The sequence below is a fragment of the Hyaena hyaena genome, unplaced genomic scaffold, assembly GCF_003009895.1.
Source record: "Hyaena hyaena isolate Hyena2069 unplaced genomic scaffold, ASM300989v1 scaffold_1329, whole genome shotgun sequence".
NCBI classification, from domain to species: Eukaryota; Metazoa; Chordata; class Mammalia; order Carnivora; family Hyaenidae; genus Hyaena; species Hyaena hyaena.
This window is the reverse complement of record NW_024081957.1, coordinates 305,516-325,184: the sequence shown is the minus strand read 5'-3', so window position 1 is coordinate 325,184 and position 19,669 is coordinate 305,516. Positions and strand designations below refer to the sequence as shown.

At 43.5% G+C, this 19,669-nt stretch overlaps 1 protein-coding gene across 5 annotated transcripts in view; it reads right to left on the bottom strand.

Annotated features, from left to right (window-relative positions):
- The window catches only part of LIPM (lipase family member M), a 57,444-nt gene that overhangs the window by 4,212 nt on the left and 33,563 nt on the right, over window positions 1-19,669 (bottom strand). For 4 of the 5 annotated variants that reach the window (XM_039223324.1, XM_039223325.1, XM_039223326.1 and 1 more), the window contains 8 exons: window positions 16,626-16,731; window positions 13,025-13,142; window positions 8,146-8,344; window positions 6,952-7,061; window positions 4,538-4,674; window positions 3,311-3,457; window positions 2,002-2,073; window positions 382-453 (listed from right to left, as the gene is read on the bottom strand). In XM_039223324.1, the coding sequence (XP_039079255.1) occupies window positions 382-453; window positions 2,002-2,073; window positions 3,311-3,457; window positions 4,538-4,674; window positions 6,952-7,061; window positions 8,146-8,344; window positions 13,025-13,142; window positions 16,626-16,731 (961 nt within the window). Of the gene's footprint in view, window positions 1-381; window positions 454-2,001; window positions 2,074-3,310; window positions 3,458-4,537; window positions 4,675-6,951; window positions 7,062-8,145; window positions 8,345-13,024; window positions 13,143-16,625; window positions 16,732-19,478; window positions 19,551-19,669 lie in introns of those variants that run through there. The other variant, XM_039223327.1, reaches the window with a different exon arrangement.

The following is a 19,669-nucleotide window of genomic DNA, read 5'->3' as shown; positions in this document are numbered from 1 at the left end:
GTCTTCTTCCTGGAGGCAGCCTCATCAAGAAAGTTCTCCTACTCCATTATGAAAGCAGGAGGCCTCTTGGCTAAGCTGTGAACTTCTCTAATTTCTTTCTTTTTTTTTTAAGTAGGCTTCACACCCAGTGGAGCACAACTCTGGGCTTGAACTCACTTATGGTCCTGAGATCAAGACCTGAGCTGAGATCAAGAGTCTGATGCTTCACCGACTGAGCCGCCCAGGTGCCCCTGAACATCTGTTTTCAAATGGAGCCAAGCCCAAATTATTATCTTCTGGCTAAATTCTCATATTTTACTCCTGCCTCCACACAAAAAAACCTGTCATTATCACATCCCTCTTGTTTATTTCAAAAAAAAAGAATGCATTTGATTTTCTTACCTGATTACCCTTCTCCAGATTTTTGGTCTCGCTCCCCCAGTCAAACGCCCGGAGTTCCCCAGAATTCACTGCCTGAAAGGAGACAAATGGACACGGCCTTCAAATGCACCAAATGTATCTGCTACCATGTCTGTAGTCAGGAGGGAACTGGAGAACGGAGGCTGAGGCTGGTCTTCCATTCGGGGCTAGGATGGTTTTCCGGAAAGCGTAAAGGCAAGAGTAAGGCTCTTTCGGGGAGAAAAATGTACCCAGAAAGCACTTGCCACCTTGTGCTACCACTGCAGGAAGTGCATCCCCAGAGCGGCCTGGGTGCTGATGGCTGTCCCACACGACCCTGCGGGCTGCGGCGGGAGAGCGCCCCCTAGAGCTCGCGGTGGGGTGATGCTGGGAGAAGGCGACCGAAGTACAGTCCAGTTCAGAATTCTTCTTTGTTTTCCATTATAAAGTCACTCTCCCGCCCCCGCCCCAGCTGCCGCCCACTGCTGCCCCCTACACACACACACACACACACACACACACACACGGCAATGACCTTAGAAGAACAATTTGACTAGGCTCTAAGTCCTTAGAGACACAGATGGGACCCATATTTATGGTTTTTAAATGTCCTTATCAGTATTCTTAAAATTTTCTGCTTGCATGAGGACCCCTCTGGGTTTTTTTTGTTCACCAAAGTCGGAGTTTATTTACTTTTTCAACGAAGTCCTAGTTTTAGTAGAGAGAATCTAAGGTTAACTACATTCGAGCTCTCTGTCTTTACCTCCATCTTATTCGGACAGTCAGTCTACATGAGACTCTGTAGGACTGTCTATAATGAGCAATATTAGGTGCAGTACTTTTTCATACATGAAAGGACAGCCAGCATCCACACTGTCCCAGAATCAGTTCTGAGTGATCCGAGACCCGCCACACGGACCCCAGAGACGGTACATGTGACTTGTGATCGGGACCCTCCTTTCTATGACTGCGGGCAGCACAAAGGACTGCTGTGAAAATTTCTCTGGGTGTTTACATCCTGCCTTCACATTTTTATTACCACTTGACCCTGCTGCTGGAGGAGCCGAAAAGGAGAATGGAAATGCGATCTCCTGCCTCATCTGTGACGTGTCAGATGAGGTCGCACTTGGACCATCTGAAGTCACACTCTTTAAAAAAAATTGTTTTTAATGTTTATTTATTTTTGAGAGAGAGAGAGAGAGAGAGAGAGAGAGATGATGAGCAGGGGAGGGGTAGAGAGAGGGAGACAGAATCTGAAGCAGGCTCCAAGCTGAGCTGTCAGCACAGAACCCGACACAGGGCTCGAACTCAGGAACTGTGAGATCCTGACCTGAGTCAAAGTCAGATGCCCAACTGACTGAGTTCCTCTGGAGCCCCTGAAGTCACACCCTTAAGGTCCACTCGAGATTTCTTGAGCCAAGCCTTCCCTCCCATCCCCTGAAAAGATTCAGTGCTCTAGATCTAATCCACAGTGGAAACAGCATTGACATGATCACACTTCATCTTGGAGTAAAGGTGAACCTTTACTCCAAGGAACCAAAGGACCACCTGCGCTGTCACTAGGACGTCCTTCAACTACTCCCGATGAAACGCACAAAGACCCAGAGAAGGTGACATTCCTACCTGGCTCCAGTGTAGGATATTTTGCACAGACGTCCCAGCGGGGGTATGAGCCACATACACGTTTGCCCGGCTCTGTAACAAAGCATGAGCAGTTTGTGGGACGAGGGAAAACTCACAAGATGGGCAGCTTGGCAAGACCACATCTCCAGAGCATCAGACGAAGACATGGGAATATCATTATGTTATGCAATTTTCCACGCAACAGTAATAGATGCATGCATATAAGTTTAAGAAATGCCACCAAATGTATTTCCAGGCACCTATATTTTTCATCTGAGAAGAGCTTCTCTTTAAACAGCTGATTTCTTCTTTTAAAAGCTTTACTAGAATAATTAAGGATGAGGGCTCTAGAACTGAGTATGTATTCAAATCCCACCTCTGTCATTCAATTTGGAAGTTATTTAATGCATGAAGTCTCAGGATAGTAGTCTATAAAATGGGCATATTGATAATGCCTGTCTCATAGGATTGTTACAGGGAATCCCTTAGCCTGGCATATAATAAATGGTTATCAAATGGTAGCTATTAACCATATTGTTAATTTAAAAATGAAAAAAATCTTTAGGAGTGAAAGACATATGTCCCCAGGTACTGCAACTGGCAGACAGTACCCCACTGTCAGACTTCCTTGGGGGGCACGTCCCCCCCAAGTTGGAGAGAGCTGTCCGCCCAATGTCTCCCCTGGTGACATCTGTAGTAAGTGACTGGTTGAAGTGGAATTATAAAGACCAGCCCCTTCACTCTAACCTGGGACAGCTCGGAAGGGTCATCTGATCTTCACATCAACCAAGGTTCCTACTGAGCCTCTAAAGCAACTTGACACTTTCAATCTACGGAATCCTGCTTCCTTCCCTGCCCTGGGCCCCATCACAAGGGTCTAACCCCAAACCATTCTACACACTAATCTCCATCTCAGACCATGCTTTCTGAGGAAAGCCCCCCGATGACCCTGCCAATGGTAGCTATGCCTAAGCCGAACCGAGATTCTGAGATGTCCCTTACACTACAGACTGGAAGGACCCAAGGAGAAAGAAGAGGTGCATGATGTCTGGCAGTTAACTCACCGTAGTAGGGCTCCTCTCACACCTCTTCCATCCGTAATCTACAAAGTTAATATCTAACAATGCCCTTATGTCAACCTTGACTCAGCCCATGTGAAAGTATTGTCTGCGTGTTAGTGTGATTTGAAGAGAATGGAGTTAGTTGGTGTATGTCATTTCTCTGAGTCTCCCCTGGCAGTAGCTCACTCTCAGGGAGTGACACTGATCACTCCTCGTGGAAACTGAGGTTTTATTAGGCTTCCACTCACCATGTTCATGTTGTTTGCATTAAATCCTCCCAGAAGTAACATGACATTGCTACAAATCTGATCAATAATCATCTGACCACACAGGTAAATAACAAACTGTCTGAAGAATCTGGTCTGGTACAGAAATTCTTTTTTGCCAAACAGTCCCTGTAAAAAATATGAAATGGAAGAGTAGTCATTACGTTACACTTAGAAAGAAGTATCTAGTTTAAAAGCATACAGGTCTGGGGTGCCTGGGTGGCTTAGTCAGTTAAGCATCCGACTTCAGCTCAGGTCATGATCTTACTATTCATGGGCTCGAGCCCCACGTTGAGCTCTGTGCTGACAGCTCAGAGCCTGGAGCCTGCTTCTGATTCTGTGTCTCCCTTTCTCTCTGACCCTCCACTGTTCTCTCTCTCTCTCTCAGAAATAAATAAAACATTAAAAAAAAAAGCATACAGGTCTTCTTCAACTTACAGTGGAGTTATGTCCTTGAAAAATCTGTCATAAGGTGCAAATGTCCTAAATCAAAAATGAACTTACTACACTTAACCTACCAACATCATAGCTCAGCCTGGCTGACCTTAAACAACCTCAGAATGCTTACTAGCCTACAGTTGGGCAAATTCGCCTAACAAAAAGCCTAGTTTGTTTGTTTATTTATTTATTTATTTATTTTAAAGGTGATTTTTAAAAATGTTTATTTATTTATTTTGAGAGAGAAAGTGTGCACAAATAGGGGAGGGGCAGAGAGAGAGGGAGGGAGAGAATCCCAAACAGGCTCTGCACTGTCCATGTGGAGCCCAATGCAGTGTTCAAGCCCATGAACTGTGAGATCAAGAGCTGAGTGGAAACCAAGAGTCGGATGCTTAAATGACTGAACCACCCAGGAACCCTGATGCCTATTTTATAATAAAGTGTCATTTATTGGGTACTGCATTGGAAGGGACAAACAGGGGCTGTCTGGGTACAGAATGGTGCTAAGTGTATTGGTCATTGACCCTTGTGATCCTGTGGTTGTCCAGGAGCTGTGGCTGCTGAGAAAGGATTGTTACCAAATATCACCAGCCCAGGAAGAGGTCAACACTCAGAATTGAAAGTATGGATTCTAGTGAATGCTTTTCCCCATGATCATGTGGAAAGATCATTGTGTCGATTTTATATTGCACATGGGGGCTGTCTGTGTGTCTTAGAAATTGGGTGGGAGACTCTTCTAACAGACAGGGAATTCTCTGAGGAGTCACGTACCTTGATCATCATATCCGGTAGCAGCAAAAATTTGGTGCCAGGGCTTTTTGCATGTTTGACAGTGGCTATGGGTGCCAAAGCAAAATACATTTTGATTTTCTGAGCCAGTTCCGGCATGGTGGAAAAAGCAATGAAGCCTACGAGAAAGGAGATACATCAGTGTGGCTATTGAATATCCTAGGATCCATACAACATGGAGTTTACTTTGGTCAAGTTATTTCAGTAACTCTGTGCAATGGTGTCTTAACTGACCCAGGGAAGTATAAGCTCCTTGAAAGGGTAAAACATCCACAACCAAAATACCTCTGTGTCCCCTAAGACATCTTGCATACATTTTCCAACTAGTAGGTTCTCATTACACTATTGAATTGAACTGTTGAGTCCAATAGTAGGGACTTTGAGAACGTACATATGTAGAAGGAAGTAACTATGTGCTAGACACTTTTCAGGGATGTTTGTAGTTCTTCCTTCATTTAATTCTGACTCTTGTGAGGAAGGTATATTAGGCAAATTTCTGCTTTATGGTGAAAGAAGTTGAGAATCAGAGAAATCACCTTTTTCTTGGCAATAAGCACATTCTGTAATATAATGGGTGTTGGGAGAGCAGGGTTTACGCTGTTTTCCTTGACTCCTACCTTTTCTGCAACCCAAAGTGTCATGTAATCTAAGTTGTCTTGTGAACTGGGCTTCAACTCTCTTTTTTGTCGCAGACTAGGTCTGGGATGCTGATTGGCCAGTCAGTGCCTCGGTTTCTGTATCTATGAAATAGTCTGAACTACCACCATGTGGGGGAGATCTCTGTGGAGGCTTGGGGAGAAGAGGGGGCTATCATTTAAAACCAAGTCTGGGTCATTGTATTTGAAAGATTCTGTGCAGTCTGGTATTTGCAGCTTGAGCCGTAGGGGGGCTGGGCAGAGGAAAAGCAGTATCATGTGACTTCCTCCAGTTCCCAGAAAGTGAGCATTCATGCAGGCACTTCCTTTTCAACTTTTCTCTCCCTGTGATTAGGTTTTCCAGCCACAGGCAAAGGCAGGCTCGGAATAACTCGCTCTTAGTTTTTGCCCTCCCAGCTGTACGTCCAATCAGCGGGGCTGATTCAACTCTATTCCAGCTTCTTTACGACCCTCTCTGAACTCCCCTCGAATGTCAAGTTTGAGAATTCTCTCTAACTTCTCCCAGAGATACTTCTCTTTGTGCAGAGCAAGCACAAGTTTTCCATACAAACGGCTCCACGGTTGACTTCTAGAAGAATCCTATGCTTTTTTTGCTCCCGTTTTCTTCTCGAAATAGCATTTGGCTAATAGCATTAGCACGTTGGTCCTAATGACATGCTAAACAATTTGAGTGTAGAGAAGAGGACATCTCAGGCCTCTAGACATTAGAGCAAGAGCAAGCACTAACATCCCAACTTTCTTTCTGAGAAGCGTGTGGTGAGACAGGGCGTCAGCACAACCAGTTAATGTGATTGAGAAATCCAGAGGAGAAAATGTGACAGTCCGACTCTTCATTAGCCAGAGAGCACCAAATAAAAATAAGCCCATGGAACCCATGCCCTGAATTCCAGTAGGTGTGCTTTCCTCCCTACTCAGAATCCCATACCCTGGCCTTCACCTTGGGTTTGGCTCAGGGTGAAGGTCAAGCTCTCTCAGCCCTCCCAGGACGGCCTTCCCCTCACGGCAGGCACTGGGCCCCTCCGGCTCTCCCCTTGTCTGGATCTAAGCCAAACACACTTTTCCTGCTGGCGCGGGTCTGAGGCAAGGCCGGAGGCCACAGCCTGCACTCCCGTCTCCCCGGCGGATGATCTGTATCTCGCAGGGGCCGGGAATTAAGGTTTCTCACAAATGCACCAAAGGCAAAAGGACGACAGCACGGAATTCCAGACATTTTCCTCAGAAGGAGAGGAAGAAGACTTGAGTCAACCCCCTCCCCCCTCCCCCCCCCCGCCCCTGCCCTCACTGCTGTCTGTAGTAGGCGACATTGCTTGCCATGTTTTGAATTGCAGGTACGCTCTGCCAGGCACGGCTCTCAGACGAAATCCCTGCCTTCACAGACCAAAGATATGTTACCTCTGAATAGTCCAAATGGCCCCTAACTCCCCTGCGAAGGAGTTATTATCTCCATTCTATAGATGAGAAAACTGAGACCAGAAGAGCTGGATAATTTGCTCGGGGACATTCTTCTACGAGGCAGTAAAGCCAGATGCGATCTACTTCCACATCTGTCCGCCCGAAAGCCCTCTCTCTTTCTGCCACACCACAAGCGTCCCTCTGCTCAGTGCCCGGTTTCCACGGCCCGCAGTCACTGAAGAGGGTGGGGCCGGCTTTGAGAGACGTGTCAGAGGACGGATTCCAAGCCACGCGCGCACCATACACCCGCATTTCTGACTATACAAACCTGTTTTCCTTTGAACCTACCCATGGTAGTGCCCTGTGAATAGCCGACATAATAGATCTTTTCCTGGCCGGTTTTCTGCAAAATAAAGTTTAAGACTGCAGGAAGGTCAAACCTAGCCATCTCATCATAACTATAAGGGGGGAAAAGACAAAGTCATATGAAAAATTATAATCAGAAACAACCAAAGCAGCCCCCGGGGTTTACAAATAAGCCCGCGAGTCATCATCCCCACCGGCTGTGACTGTGGCCCTCCCACCCCTCAGAATGGACTTGTTTCACACCCGGGACACGTGGGGGCCTCTGGGGCCACAAGCTCCTTGCGCACTGCTGTTTTCTCCAGGTGTTCTCACAGAGCAGTAATCGTCGCCAGTGAATATTTACTGAGCACACGACTTACCTCCCCGTGGAGGTGCCTGTTATACAGTTAGTAGAACAGCACAGGGCCCTGCAGGCTCATTTGTATAGAAAGGATTAAAAATGCTTTGGGGCCCCTTCTCTGATGAAATGGGTAAAGAGCAAGGTGAATGCCAATAGGTAATTTAAATAAAAACATTAAAAACCTTTTGTAAGAGTGTGAGATATGTATTAGTTAAATCGATGGTCCCTAAGACTTAATAGTTTCCCTTATATCTTTTTTTCTTTGAGAAGAGAGAAAGAGTGGGTGCATGAGTGAGGGAGGGGCATAGAAAGAGGGAGAGAGAGAATCCCAAGCAGGCTCTGTGCTGTCAGCACAGAACCCAATGTGGGGCTCGAACTCACAAACTGTGAGATCATGACCTGAGCCAAAAAGATAGTTGGATACTTAACCGACTGAGCCACCCAGGCCCCCTGAGTTTCCCTTATGTCTTTAAAGTTGCCTGATCTCATCACTTTCTGGGTACAAGTCTTTGTCATCACTCAGGGGGGAGTTAGCCCCAGGATGTGCATCTACAAGGAAATGGACCTACATCTTCTCTCAGCTCAGTCTCCACCACCTGACACCAACCGCCACTCTCATCCTCTTAGTCAGACCCACCTTCTACTCGGGAAACCCAATCCTCCCCAGTCCTTCTCACAAAGAATCACTAGTTAAGTTAAAACAATTGAAGGATATCATGGTAAGGTGTCAATGACCCAACCAAGGTCAATTATCCAAATGCTAGAAGCCACAATCTTTACCCAGTTCTCCCAAACTGGTATCCATGTCTACCTCTGCTCTCAAAACTGTTGAATACCTGAAAGCCCAGAACTCATCTTGCTCAATGGAGAGGGTCCTGTGTCTCCGGGACCAGGTGTTGCCTCTGCTGTTCCCCAGCCACACGTCAAAACCGGCGTCGGCCAGGATGAAGCCCAGGCTGTTGTTGGGAAGGTTGGAAATCCAGTTGCTGGCGTCTCCGAGCAGGCCATGCTGCAGAAACACCACCGGCTTGGGACCTACATGGGAGAGAGTTTCGGCTGTGTGACATGCTCTCCACCTTTCTCGTTACCCTCCGGTGTGGGAGGGCTTTCAAGTTCAACGGACCTGTGTTCAAATTCTGATCTAGCCGCTTGCTAGGTAGATTGTGTTGGTTGGTCGCTCGACCTCTCTGCGTCTTGATTTCCTCATCAGAAAAGCAGGGGTTTTGTTATGGTGAAACAACATAGTGTACGGGGAGCTGATGGGACCATGCCTGGCACAGAGGATAGATCAATAAAGTTTAGCTTCTGTTGTTGTCTTTGTGTAGTTTTTATCATCACTAGATGTGTCTGGGCACCACAGTGGATATTGCAAGTGTCCAGGAGGTAGTGTAGTGTAATGATTAAGATAATTATGTAATTATAAATACAATTACCTATTGCATAATTTTAAATGGATATATAATGTATTATATTATAAAATTATATATAGATGTATGTGCCATATATACCATGTATATAATGGTTTAATGATTATGGTCCCTTCATGTCAAAGGATTCATAAGCCAGCTCGAAGGAGTTCCTATGGCTCAAATATGGGAAAATTTGAGACTCAAAATAAATAATGATAGCAATGAGTTATATCCCAGTTGAATACATTAAGAATGCATAAAACTATATTGATATCAATCAATAAATGAATAAACAAATAATTAGAGGGGAACGAAAAGCTCTTGTTTACAGTAAAATATCAATCAATATGGAAAGATGGATAGCATTATACAATCATCAATGGATGCAAAAATTAGTGGGCAAAAGTTCAAAGAGATACAGGATGTTTACATATTCTGAAAGCATCTCCTCACAAATTATTTACTAGTTTCAAAGGGGAAAATATTGAATTTATAGTAGAAGACCTGACAGACATCCCCTTAACAAAATTATTATAAAGCTAATATCGCTAAATGGAACAGGACCACTAATTTACATCATTCCCAAAAATTAACTCGAAATGTATTAAGACTTCACTGTAAGGCCTGAAACCATAAAATTCCTAGAATTAAACAGTGAAAAATCTCCTGGACATTAGCCTTGGCACTGATATTTTTGGGTCAGACACAAAATCACAAGCAGCAAAACCAAAGTTGAACAAGTGGGATTGCATCAAACTAAAAATTCTCTGCACAGCAAAGGAAACACTCTCACAGTGGAAAGTCAACTTACAGGATGGGAGATAATATTTGCAAACCAGGTATCTGATAAACAGTTAATATCTCCAAATAAAAAGAACTCATACTACTCACTAGCAAGACACCAATCAGATTGAAAAGCGGGCAAAGGATCTGAAAGGGCATTTTGCCAAAGACGACATTCAAGTGTCCCACGAGCAGAGGAAAAGATGCTCAGTGTCACTCATCATCAGGGAAATGGAACTCAAAACCACAATGAGCTATCACCTCACAACTGTTCGAATGGCTTTTACGCAGAAGGAGTAACCAGGGCATTGAGGATGTTGGAGAAAAGGGACCCTGGTGCACTTGGGTGGTAACATAAATTGCTACAGCCATTGTGGGAAACAATATGGAGGCTCCTCAACAAATTAAAAATAGAACTGCCATATAATCCAGCAATTATGCTTCTGAACATATGTTCAAAGGAAATAAAATCAGTGCGATCTCAAAGAGGTAGTTACACTTTCATGTTCACTGACTGGGAATAACCTAAGTATCTGTTGACTGAGGAATACGTAAAGATGTGGTGTGTGTGTGTGTATAATTCAGCCATTTGTAACAAACATGGACGAAACTGGAGGACATTATGCTACGTAAAATAAGTCAGGTAGGACAACACATACCGTATAATCTCACATATATAGGAATCAAAAATAAAATAGTTGAACTCCCAGAAATAAAGAATGTAATGGTGATTATCAGAGGCTGAAGAAATGAGTTAATATTGGTTACAGGATACGAGTCTTCATTTATAAAATGAATAATTCCTGAGGATCTAATGTACAGCAGGGTGGCTATAGTTAATGATACTGAATTTTTCCCTTGAAATTTGCTAAGAGAATAGATTTGAGCATTCTCACCACAAGAAGATAAGTAAAATAAAATGGTAATTATTGGAGGTGATGGACGTGCTAATTAACCTGATGATGGTGATCATTGCATAATGAACCGTAGGGCAAACTATCACATTGTACACTTTAAATATATACAATTTTATTTGTCAATGACGCATCCATAAAGCTGGGGAGAAAAAAATATTTTTAAATAAAATGAGTATCATGAAGACTGGAACAAGCCATTATCATGAGCTTCAAAATAGGATACACTGAGGGCACAGCTCTACTTCTCTGATATTCCTGCTGAAATGTATAACCCAAATCACATCATGAAGAAACATCAGGCAAACCAAACTGAAGAGCATTCTGTAATAACTGTCCAAAACACTTTTTTAAAATGTCAAAGTCAAAAGAGACAAAACTGAGAAATTGTTTTGGTTTATAAAGGAGACAAAAAGACATGATGACTAACTGTGGCATACGACCCCGGATTAGATTACTGACTAGGGATAAGAGCAAATATAAAGGACTTCGTATAACTGACATAATTTTAATATGGGATATGCAGTAGATAATAACATCAATCATTTAGTTTCCTGCTCTTTGATAAATGTATTGTGATTATATAAAAGAGCTTTTTTTAATTTTTAATTTTTATTTATTTTTGAGAGAGAAAGAGTGTGAGCAGGGGATGAGCAGAGAAGGAGACACAGAATCTGAAGTAGGCTCCAGGCTCTGAGCTGTCAGCACAGAGTTGAATGTAGGGCTCGAACTCACGAACAGTGAGATCATGATCTGGGCTGAGGTTAGACGCTTAACCGACTGAGCCACCCAGGTGCCCCCAAAAGAACATTTTTAATGAAGGCGATCAGGATTCCATCTAGCCTACTGAGAGATTCTCCTTGAAGAGGTCAACAGGAGCTGCAGAAACAACACTGGCCACTAGAGGGGAGTATTCTGCATCGACTGGACCAAAAATGCAAGTAGATGCATTGAACTCCAAACTGATGTGCAATGAGTGAACAGTCTAAGTAAACAGGATATGAGGAAACAAATTCCATTCATGAATAGGGGCTGCAGGTGACCCATGGTGCTTAGGAACTGCCGCACTCAATTGCTCAGAAGAGCTGTGCCTGGATTACCTCCTAGGATTAGTGGGGTTTAATGAAACGTTCTTTCCGAGAATCCAGGGTATTTGTTTACTTGTATAAAATTCTTTCATTCATTCCACATGTACTTATTAGCATCTAGAATGTGTGTGGTGCTCTTTTAGGCACTGGCTGTGTAGCCTTCAACAAAATAAAGTCCCAGTTCCCAATGAGTTTGTGTTCTGGGGGGGAGACAGGTCATTAGTAAGTAAATATCTTTCCTACCAGGAGGCAGGTACTATATGGCAAATAAGCAGGATACGGGGCTAGAGCCTACTAGGTGGCAAAGTCTATTATTTTGAAAGGGGAGGTTAGGGAAAGAATGTGATAGAGAGGACCTAGATGACGGTGAGGGCAGACTGTGTAGCTATCTGATGAATTAGTGGTCCAAAGAGAGAACGGTAAGTTCAAAGGCACTGAGGTTGTGGCATGCTAAACATATATCAGCCACAACTGTGGTGCTGTTGTAAAAAACGTTGGTGTTCAAAAAGCTGCACAAGTGTAAACTGGAATACAACAGAACCCTAAAGCTTGTTTACACCAAAGACAGTAGGGTACACCCAGCCTCCCTGGGTGTTAAGAATGTGGGCTAGAGCAGCAGACAGATCTTGATTTGAGTGTGGGTTTTGCAATATTCTAGCAAGTGCTAGCATAGACTTTCTGGACAAGTTACTCAATCTCTGTGAGTGGCAATTTCTTAGGATGATTGTGAAAGTTAAATGAGATGACAGCAAATAAAACATGTAGCACTGTACCAGGCATTTAGAGAGAACACAATATGAAATTATATTATCTGCACTCATCACAAATAAGGAAATAATGTAGTTGCTGTTATACACACAGAGCTAGAGTATTCAAAGGAACGGAGCCAAATGGAGATAGAGGGTGGGCACACTTTTGTTGGTAATGAATGAGAATTTTTTAAAAGCCACTATGAGCTGAAAATCCCATATACAAAAAAATGGGATTATTAAATTGTAGAAAGGTATCAAAAAACTTTAAAATGTACATGCATTGCCTGATTCTTAAAAAATTTTAGTGAGAAGCTGGGCAACATCTCAAATACTTAAAGTGCTATTTGGGTGGGGAATACAGAGTGTGCAGATGTGGGCACGAGGTGCCATATTGGAATTTGCATTCTTCATGAGCAGGGGCTGGTGTGGTCTGTTCAAGAGACCGCCAGGGAATATTCTAGAATATCTACATAAGAAGAGTTTGGGGATGGGTTATGTGCTACAAGGAGTCAAGAAATAGACCTTTGTGGAATCTTTTTTTTTTTTTTTTTTAAAGCAAACACTATGTTTCTTTGAGATAATTGAGGATATTTGGGTAAATGGGGTGGTGGTGACTGAGATTATAGGGGTAGTGAAGCTATTTTTTGGCCCAAACAATAGGCCCTGGTCTGTAACAAGAATACAGACTCCCCTCTACATACCCAAATCACAAGGAAGTCATTACTGTAGGGAAGGCCACCATGTTGGAGGGGCATGGGGTAAACCATACCTGTCTTCTTAAGTTGCGTTAGGCCTTGAGGAATTCTGTTAACAGAAAGGATATACCCATCTTCTGTCATGACTTCATACTCCTCAAAGGGATAGCCTTGATGTTGGATGATTTCACTCTAAGGAAAAAGCACAGTGTTCTTTGAGTTCAATTCTGTATGGTTATACTCTCAATAGTTCAAAAGTAATGGGTAGATTCCTTGACCTGGAAGATGTAGGCAAGAAGTCCCTTCTTTTCCCCAGCTAGTCATGTTATCCTAGAAAAACTAGCCAGTCCTTTCTAGTTCTCACTTTGTTTGCCTTTAATGTGGAGACTGGACAAAAACAATGGTTCTCGAAATGTGGGCCCTGGACCAAAAGCATCAGCATCCCTTGGGCACTTAGAGATACAAATGAGTAGTTTCCACCCAAACCTATTGAATTCGGAACTGGGAGGACAGGACTTAACAATTTGTGGTTTAATGAGCCCCTTTGGAAATTCTGATTCACCCTAATGTTTAAGAACCACTAGGGCGGAACACGGATTCCAAAGCCTGGGTGCACATCAGAATGATCTGGGGCGCTGACGCGTACATGTTTCTGGGCCCGCTTCAGGTTAGGGATCAGGTCATTCCAGTGCAGTGGCGCGGGCATCTGTCCCAGGACAGCTGATGGGAACCCCTAGACCATGCATTTTCCTACGGTTCTTTACAGCCCTAAAAACCACAGACCCGTGACGCCTGGGCGGTTCAGCCTGTGGAACATCTGGCTCTTGGTTTTAGCTCAGGTCATGATCCCAGGGGCATGGGATTGAGACCTGGGTCAGGCTTTGTGCTGAGCATGAGACTGCTTAAGAGTCTCTCTCCCTTACTCTCTGCCCCTTCCCTGCTTGTACTCTGAAAAGAAAAGAAAAGAAAAGAAAAGAAAAGAAAAGAAAAGAAAAGAAAAGAAAGGGAAAGAAAGGGAAAGAAAGGGAAAGGAAAGGAAAGAAAAGAAAAGGAAGAAATATAAAATAAAATAAAGAAAAATAAAATAAAATAAAATAAAGAAAAAAAATAAAGAAAAACAAAATAAAGAAAAATAAAATAAAAGAAAAAAATAAAATAAAGAAAAATAAAATAAAATAAAACAAAGAAAAATAAAATAAAGAAAAATAAAATAAAAAACACAGACTCAAGAGCAGTAGTTCTTAACATTTTGGGTCAAGGATCCCTCAGTGAATTCGAGGAGGACTATAAAAAGGAATACCCACATGGACACGCAAACATATTTGTGCATATACTTTGAGTAGTTCCTGATTTCTTGCTCGTTGCCTATGTACGGACCCCTGTTTAAGGACCCCCTGCTCTATACACTCATCGCTTGTAGAAGCTCTGTATGAAATATGAGGCTTCAGAAGTCTCCTCCGTATCTTCACTATTCCTGCCCACTGTCACCACCCAGAGGAGGGGACCATTTCTATCAGCGGCTGCGTCATAAGGACCACGGGAGGAGAAAGCCGGGACTGCAATGTCCAGTGCAGTGCATCAGTACATGAGGGAAGGGGCCTCGTAAGTGAAGAGAAAGGCCCGAGGTCCCAGCCTGACTTTTAATCCTGGTTCTAACACTGATATACAAACTAGCTGTATGATCTTGGGAAACCTAGTTGACTTGTCTCTGTTCCTCAGTTTAGAAACTTATGTGTGAGGTTGGCCCATGGTTTGTACTCCTTGGGGTTCTCGAAGGGGCTGGGAAGAGATGATGCACATACACCGCTCACCAGATTTCCTGGCACATAGTAGGTGTTTGGTGAACCTTGGCGACTACTGTAATTAAAAATCACCCCTGTTTTCTCAAGTAACTACTATTCATTTTGCAGACTTGAGGTCAAGAGACCTTTTTCCAGAAAAAACTTCTGGAATTCCCTGGATTAGTTTCCCCTATTTTATGTTTTCTTCTTTGATTTCACTGTTCTTTTCATTAGTACTTGAGTGTCTATTCTCTCTGCTGGACCCTAAAGCTCCATGAACTCGGGTCTTTTGGTATTCCTAGATCTCTGTCACCTAGCGATTGACATGTAACAAGGGCTTAATAGGTGCTCACCTATATATACCAGCTAGAAAAACACACACATGAAGCCATCTGTATACTAAAATATAAGATATATTATATCCGTGTAAATCAGTATACGGAGTCAAATCCATTCAGATGCTGAACCATGGGTATTCTATTTCTTTGAATCTAAACCAGTAATTACATGCATTTCCTATTTTACTTTGCCTCTCCACGCATAAACTCTCAATGGCAGAGACGGAGTCAATGGATTTTAGGATTAAGGCTCCTAAGGCCCCAACAGTGGCCGGTGCTGGGCACACCCAGTGGGTGAGGCTCAAGGAGACTGGCTCTGCCCATGGCTAGGCAGGCTCCCTCCACGTAATAACTCAGAGGAATGTGTGTGGGCCCTTCACTGGGCCAGAAGGCAGGAGGTAGCATCTCCTCACCCGGAAGGGTTTATTGTACAGTGGTTACAATGATGAGGTATCTGTCTGAGCAGGCCTGGATTGAAATTGGTAGCTATGCTACCTGCCAGTGGTGTGGCCCAGTTTACGTTCCTTAGCCTCTTTATACTCAGTTTCTTGATTTGAAAAATGGGGACGATCCTACATCCTGCTTAGGGCAGAGGAGGACACAGTCCCTCTGCCACTTATGACAATGTCCACTCCGGGATACATACGACTTTATGATGGATGCTGTTATGCTCAACTAAGAATTGAAAGTAAGCTGAAAACTTCTCTGGGATACCTAAAATGATGACAGACCATTCATGAGTTTTACCCACATGAAAGGCCCTCTCTAGATTTCATCAGGGTCCTCTTATTGCCAGCCGTCCAAGTGACCAATCCAAAAGAGGGTACAAAGAATAGACTAGAATGGGCACAGGATATGACTAGAAGCAGATGTCCTGACAAGAAGGAGTGAGAAGTGAGACCTTTCTAATACAGCAGCAAGTAGAGGAAGAATAAAGAACACAGATGAGATGGCAATAACCAAGGGTCTGGGTGTGGCTCAAGACACCACAGTGATTTCTCCACTCCTAGAATGAACTTAAGAATCCAGGACAGGGGCGCCTGGGTGGCTTAGTCGGTTAAGGGTCAGACTTTCGCTTAGGTGATGATCTCGCGGTTCGTGGGTTCGAGCCCCAAGTTGGGCTCTGTGCTGACTGCCAGCTCAGAGCCTGGAGCCTGTTTCAGAGTCTGTGATTCCCTCTCTCTCTGACCCTCCCCTGCTCACGCTGTCTCTCTCTCTCTCTCCTAGAAATAAATAAAACATTCAAAAAATTTTTTAAAAATTAAAAAAAAAAAAAAAGAATCCAGGACAGAGTTAAATTATGCTTGAAGCAAATGGATTAAGCCACTCACCCAAACGTACTGAATTTGTTCAAAGAGAATGCAGGCTTACTCACACCTGAGCTGGCTTTCTTCCTAATACAATATGCTGATTTATGACTATGCTCTGCTAGCAGAAGTCACCACCACATATAAATATCATACATAAGGCAGATAATACATGGTGCAAAAGTTAACATGTGAGCCACTTCATTCCCCCCTCCCCCCCCCCCACAAGCGTGGAAAATCCCAACTTACAACATTCATGAATGCTTCTGGGTCCGCCGCTTTAGTTGGCATCCCTCCTGAATTCACATTTCTTTGGAACAAGTATGCCACCAGAATCAGAAGCCACATCTCCGTCCTGTATGAGACAAGCCACACTCTTGACAAAAGTTTTGACATGATCCAACATCTGCATTTATGTTTTTTTCCCGGCAATAGAATGACTGGTTCTAATGTCAGAAGACTTTGTAGGTTTAAAAACTGGTTCCTGAATGTTCCAGCTGGGATGCCTCCCCCAAATTCTGAGACAAATTCAACAAGCTTGGTTGACAGGAAGGAAAGAGCACCAGGTAGACTGGAAATGTGGCCCAGGATGTCCCAATGCCACCAGGCTCCTCCTACTGGTCACACAGCCCAAACTCACCAATCCTCACCTTCTAGGTGTGTAGAACTTTCTTTGATGCAATCTGGAGTTATGTGCACATGATAAAGCCCATAAAACCCCTGATCTCCATCATCAGGGAACCATAGGGAAGATCATGTTTCTTTTTTCCTGGTATTTTTTTTTAATGTTTATTTATTTTTGAGAGAGAGAGAGAGAGAGAGAGCAAGTGGGGAAGAGGCACAGAGAGACAGAGACAGAATCTGAAGCAGGTTCCAGGCTCTGACTTGTCAGCACAGAGGCTGATGTGGAGCTCGAACCCATGAACCACAAGATCATGACCCAAGCCAAAGTCTGATGCTTAAGCGACAGAGCCACCCAGGTGCCCCCTTCCCTCCCCCCCCCCCCCCAGTTTTTAATCTTCCTTCGAAGGGTGGAAAGATACAGAGTCTGCAGAAAACATTACAAGTTTCTAGAGCCACCTTCTAGGGTTTCAGTGATCAGTCCTTTTATTGAAGATCAATGCAGTAGTTATAAGGTGTTTTATTTAACATGTCAGAAAATAACAGGACATTTCCTCTTTTTTAGCGATAAGTGAGATCACTGATTGGAAGAAAATGCATCTTCCACATTTAGACCATTTTTTTCTGTGGCTCCACTAAACAGACACGTGCAAAAAGTTTTCTGTGGGGTCGTAACCGCTGACTAATTACCGAGAGATTCATCGGATGGTGAATCAAATCATCTGCATTATTTGAGATGCATTAAATCATCTGCAATAACTAAAATGAGTTGCGGCCTAGTTATTTGCATGAACTGAATGTCCCAGTTTGATGTACTGTGTGCTCACGTGAACCTCTCCTTACCCTACTATTACTTAAACAGGCCAGGAGGGCAGACGTACACAGTAAGAAAGAATGTGTTCCAATGTAAGAAAACACGCATTTTTGGAAGTAACATAGTTCTTTACCCCTACATCAGCTGTTTGGAAGGAGCAGAGCAGCACACTAACTTACAGGCTTTTGGAATGTGGAAGGCCAGGGAGCCCAAGCCAGAACAGGACTGGTGGGTCTGGGAGAAAACCACCCACAGTCTCGGCCTCGCCCGGGCTGGGCTGGCTGCACAGGTGTGGTGGGTAAGCCGGAGGCGCTTCTCCGGACCCACCTCCCCATCCCCACCAGGCTGATCAGATGCTCACTAGGGAGGGGCCCTTTGACCTAGTTCTGGGCAGCAGCGACAGACAGGGTCTAACACTGCGGGTGGGGGGGTGGCGGGGTTGGACCATGTCCTCAGCCCCCTCTGCGCTCTCTCCGGTTCTGCAAAGTCAGACTTTGGCTCCCACCACTGCCCTTTTAGGACTTCTCAAAGTCACGCAGCTAGAGAAAAAGACAAATCGTCTGCAGCTCTTTTGTTTTTAGAAAAGGGAAGGCATTAAATGATTGGCCAACATTACCTAGGTAGGTTGAGGTAACACCAGAACTGACATTCAGGTGTTTTAATTTATTGGTTAGTGTTACTAATGCATGGGAGGAAAAAACTGTCGCATTTCAGTGTCTTTTTCCTCATTCAGGGACAAAATCTCATCACCATCATAAGAAATGACATCAGTCTCTGGGAATTGGTCTCTTGAAAACCTTCTCTCCTGGATTTGAGGTTCAAAATTGTTCTGTGATTTCATTATGAACTGGGAAATCTACTCCCATTTGCTCTGTTATATTCAGGTAAGATCAGCTCCCACTTTGGATTAATAAACTTGTGAATATTACACAGATTTATTAATAAAAGAATTGATGGCAATAAACTGATTAGTTCAGGTAAAATCCTATATTTTGGGTAGTTTTGTTTTCAGCCTTTATGCACTGTGTCCTCTGTGGGTGTGAACAATGCAGAAAAATACAGTTCAATCTGGATATCAAATTCTTGGGTGACTTTTAGGAGCTTACAATTGTCATTTTGGAAGCAGGTAAATGACATTCTAAATCCAGCTGAAAAAATCCACATTTTGAGCAAATGTGATATAAGTTCAGTTCTTCCCTATTCCAGAATTTTGGCCACATGAGCAACTCTTAAACATGGAAAGCATCAGAAGCATTAGAAATAGAGATGGGGGTCCAGCTGTTTCAACCTGACCTCCAACTTGGGACTGTTTATCTCAAAGGATCTATCTTCAGGGGTTTCTATCAAGAAACTCTATCATCCTTTAAAATGGGTTTTTACTGTGAAATACTCTGCCATCTTGAAACTAAGAAAATGGGTCTCCCCCAATGTACGCTAGGTATAAATCAATTAAATATCAACATTACGTAAGAGCAATGGGTCTTATTCACTAAAAGGTAATTAAAGAATCAACATGTATAGCCTTCCCAAAAATGTAGTGCGTGTAAAAACGATAAAAATGGAAACAGTTAAAACAAATAAGAGAAAAGCCAAAAAAACAGAAAACACACAGGAACATAAGAGTAAGAAAAAAAAAAAAAAAGCAAAAGGGAAAAAGATCAACAAACCCTCCAAATGGGAGAGAAATCCTCTGTTCTGTTTGAGTTGTGGGCTGAAGGGCCTCAACTTAGTGCCGCGTTCCCTCAACGTTGGACTGAGTTTTGTTACAATTCCTTCAGGTTTTACAAGCTGAAGCCCTGAGGCCAGTGGGGGCTGGGCTGTGGAATCTACCTGAAGTCTGAGTCTGTGCTGTGATCAG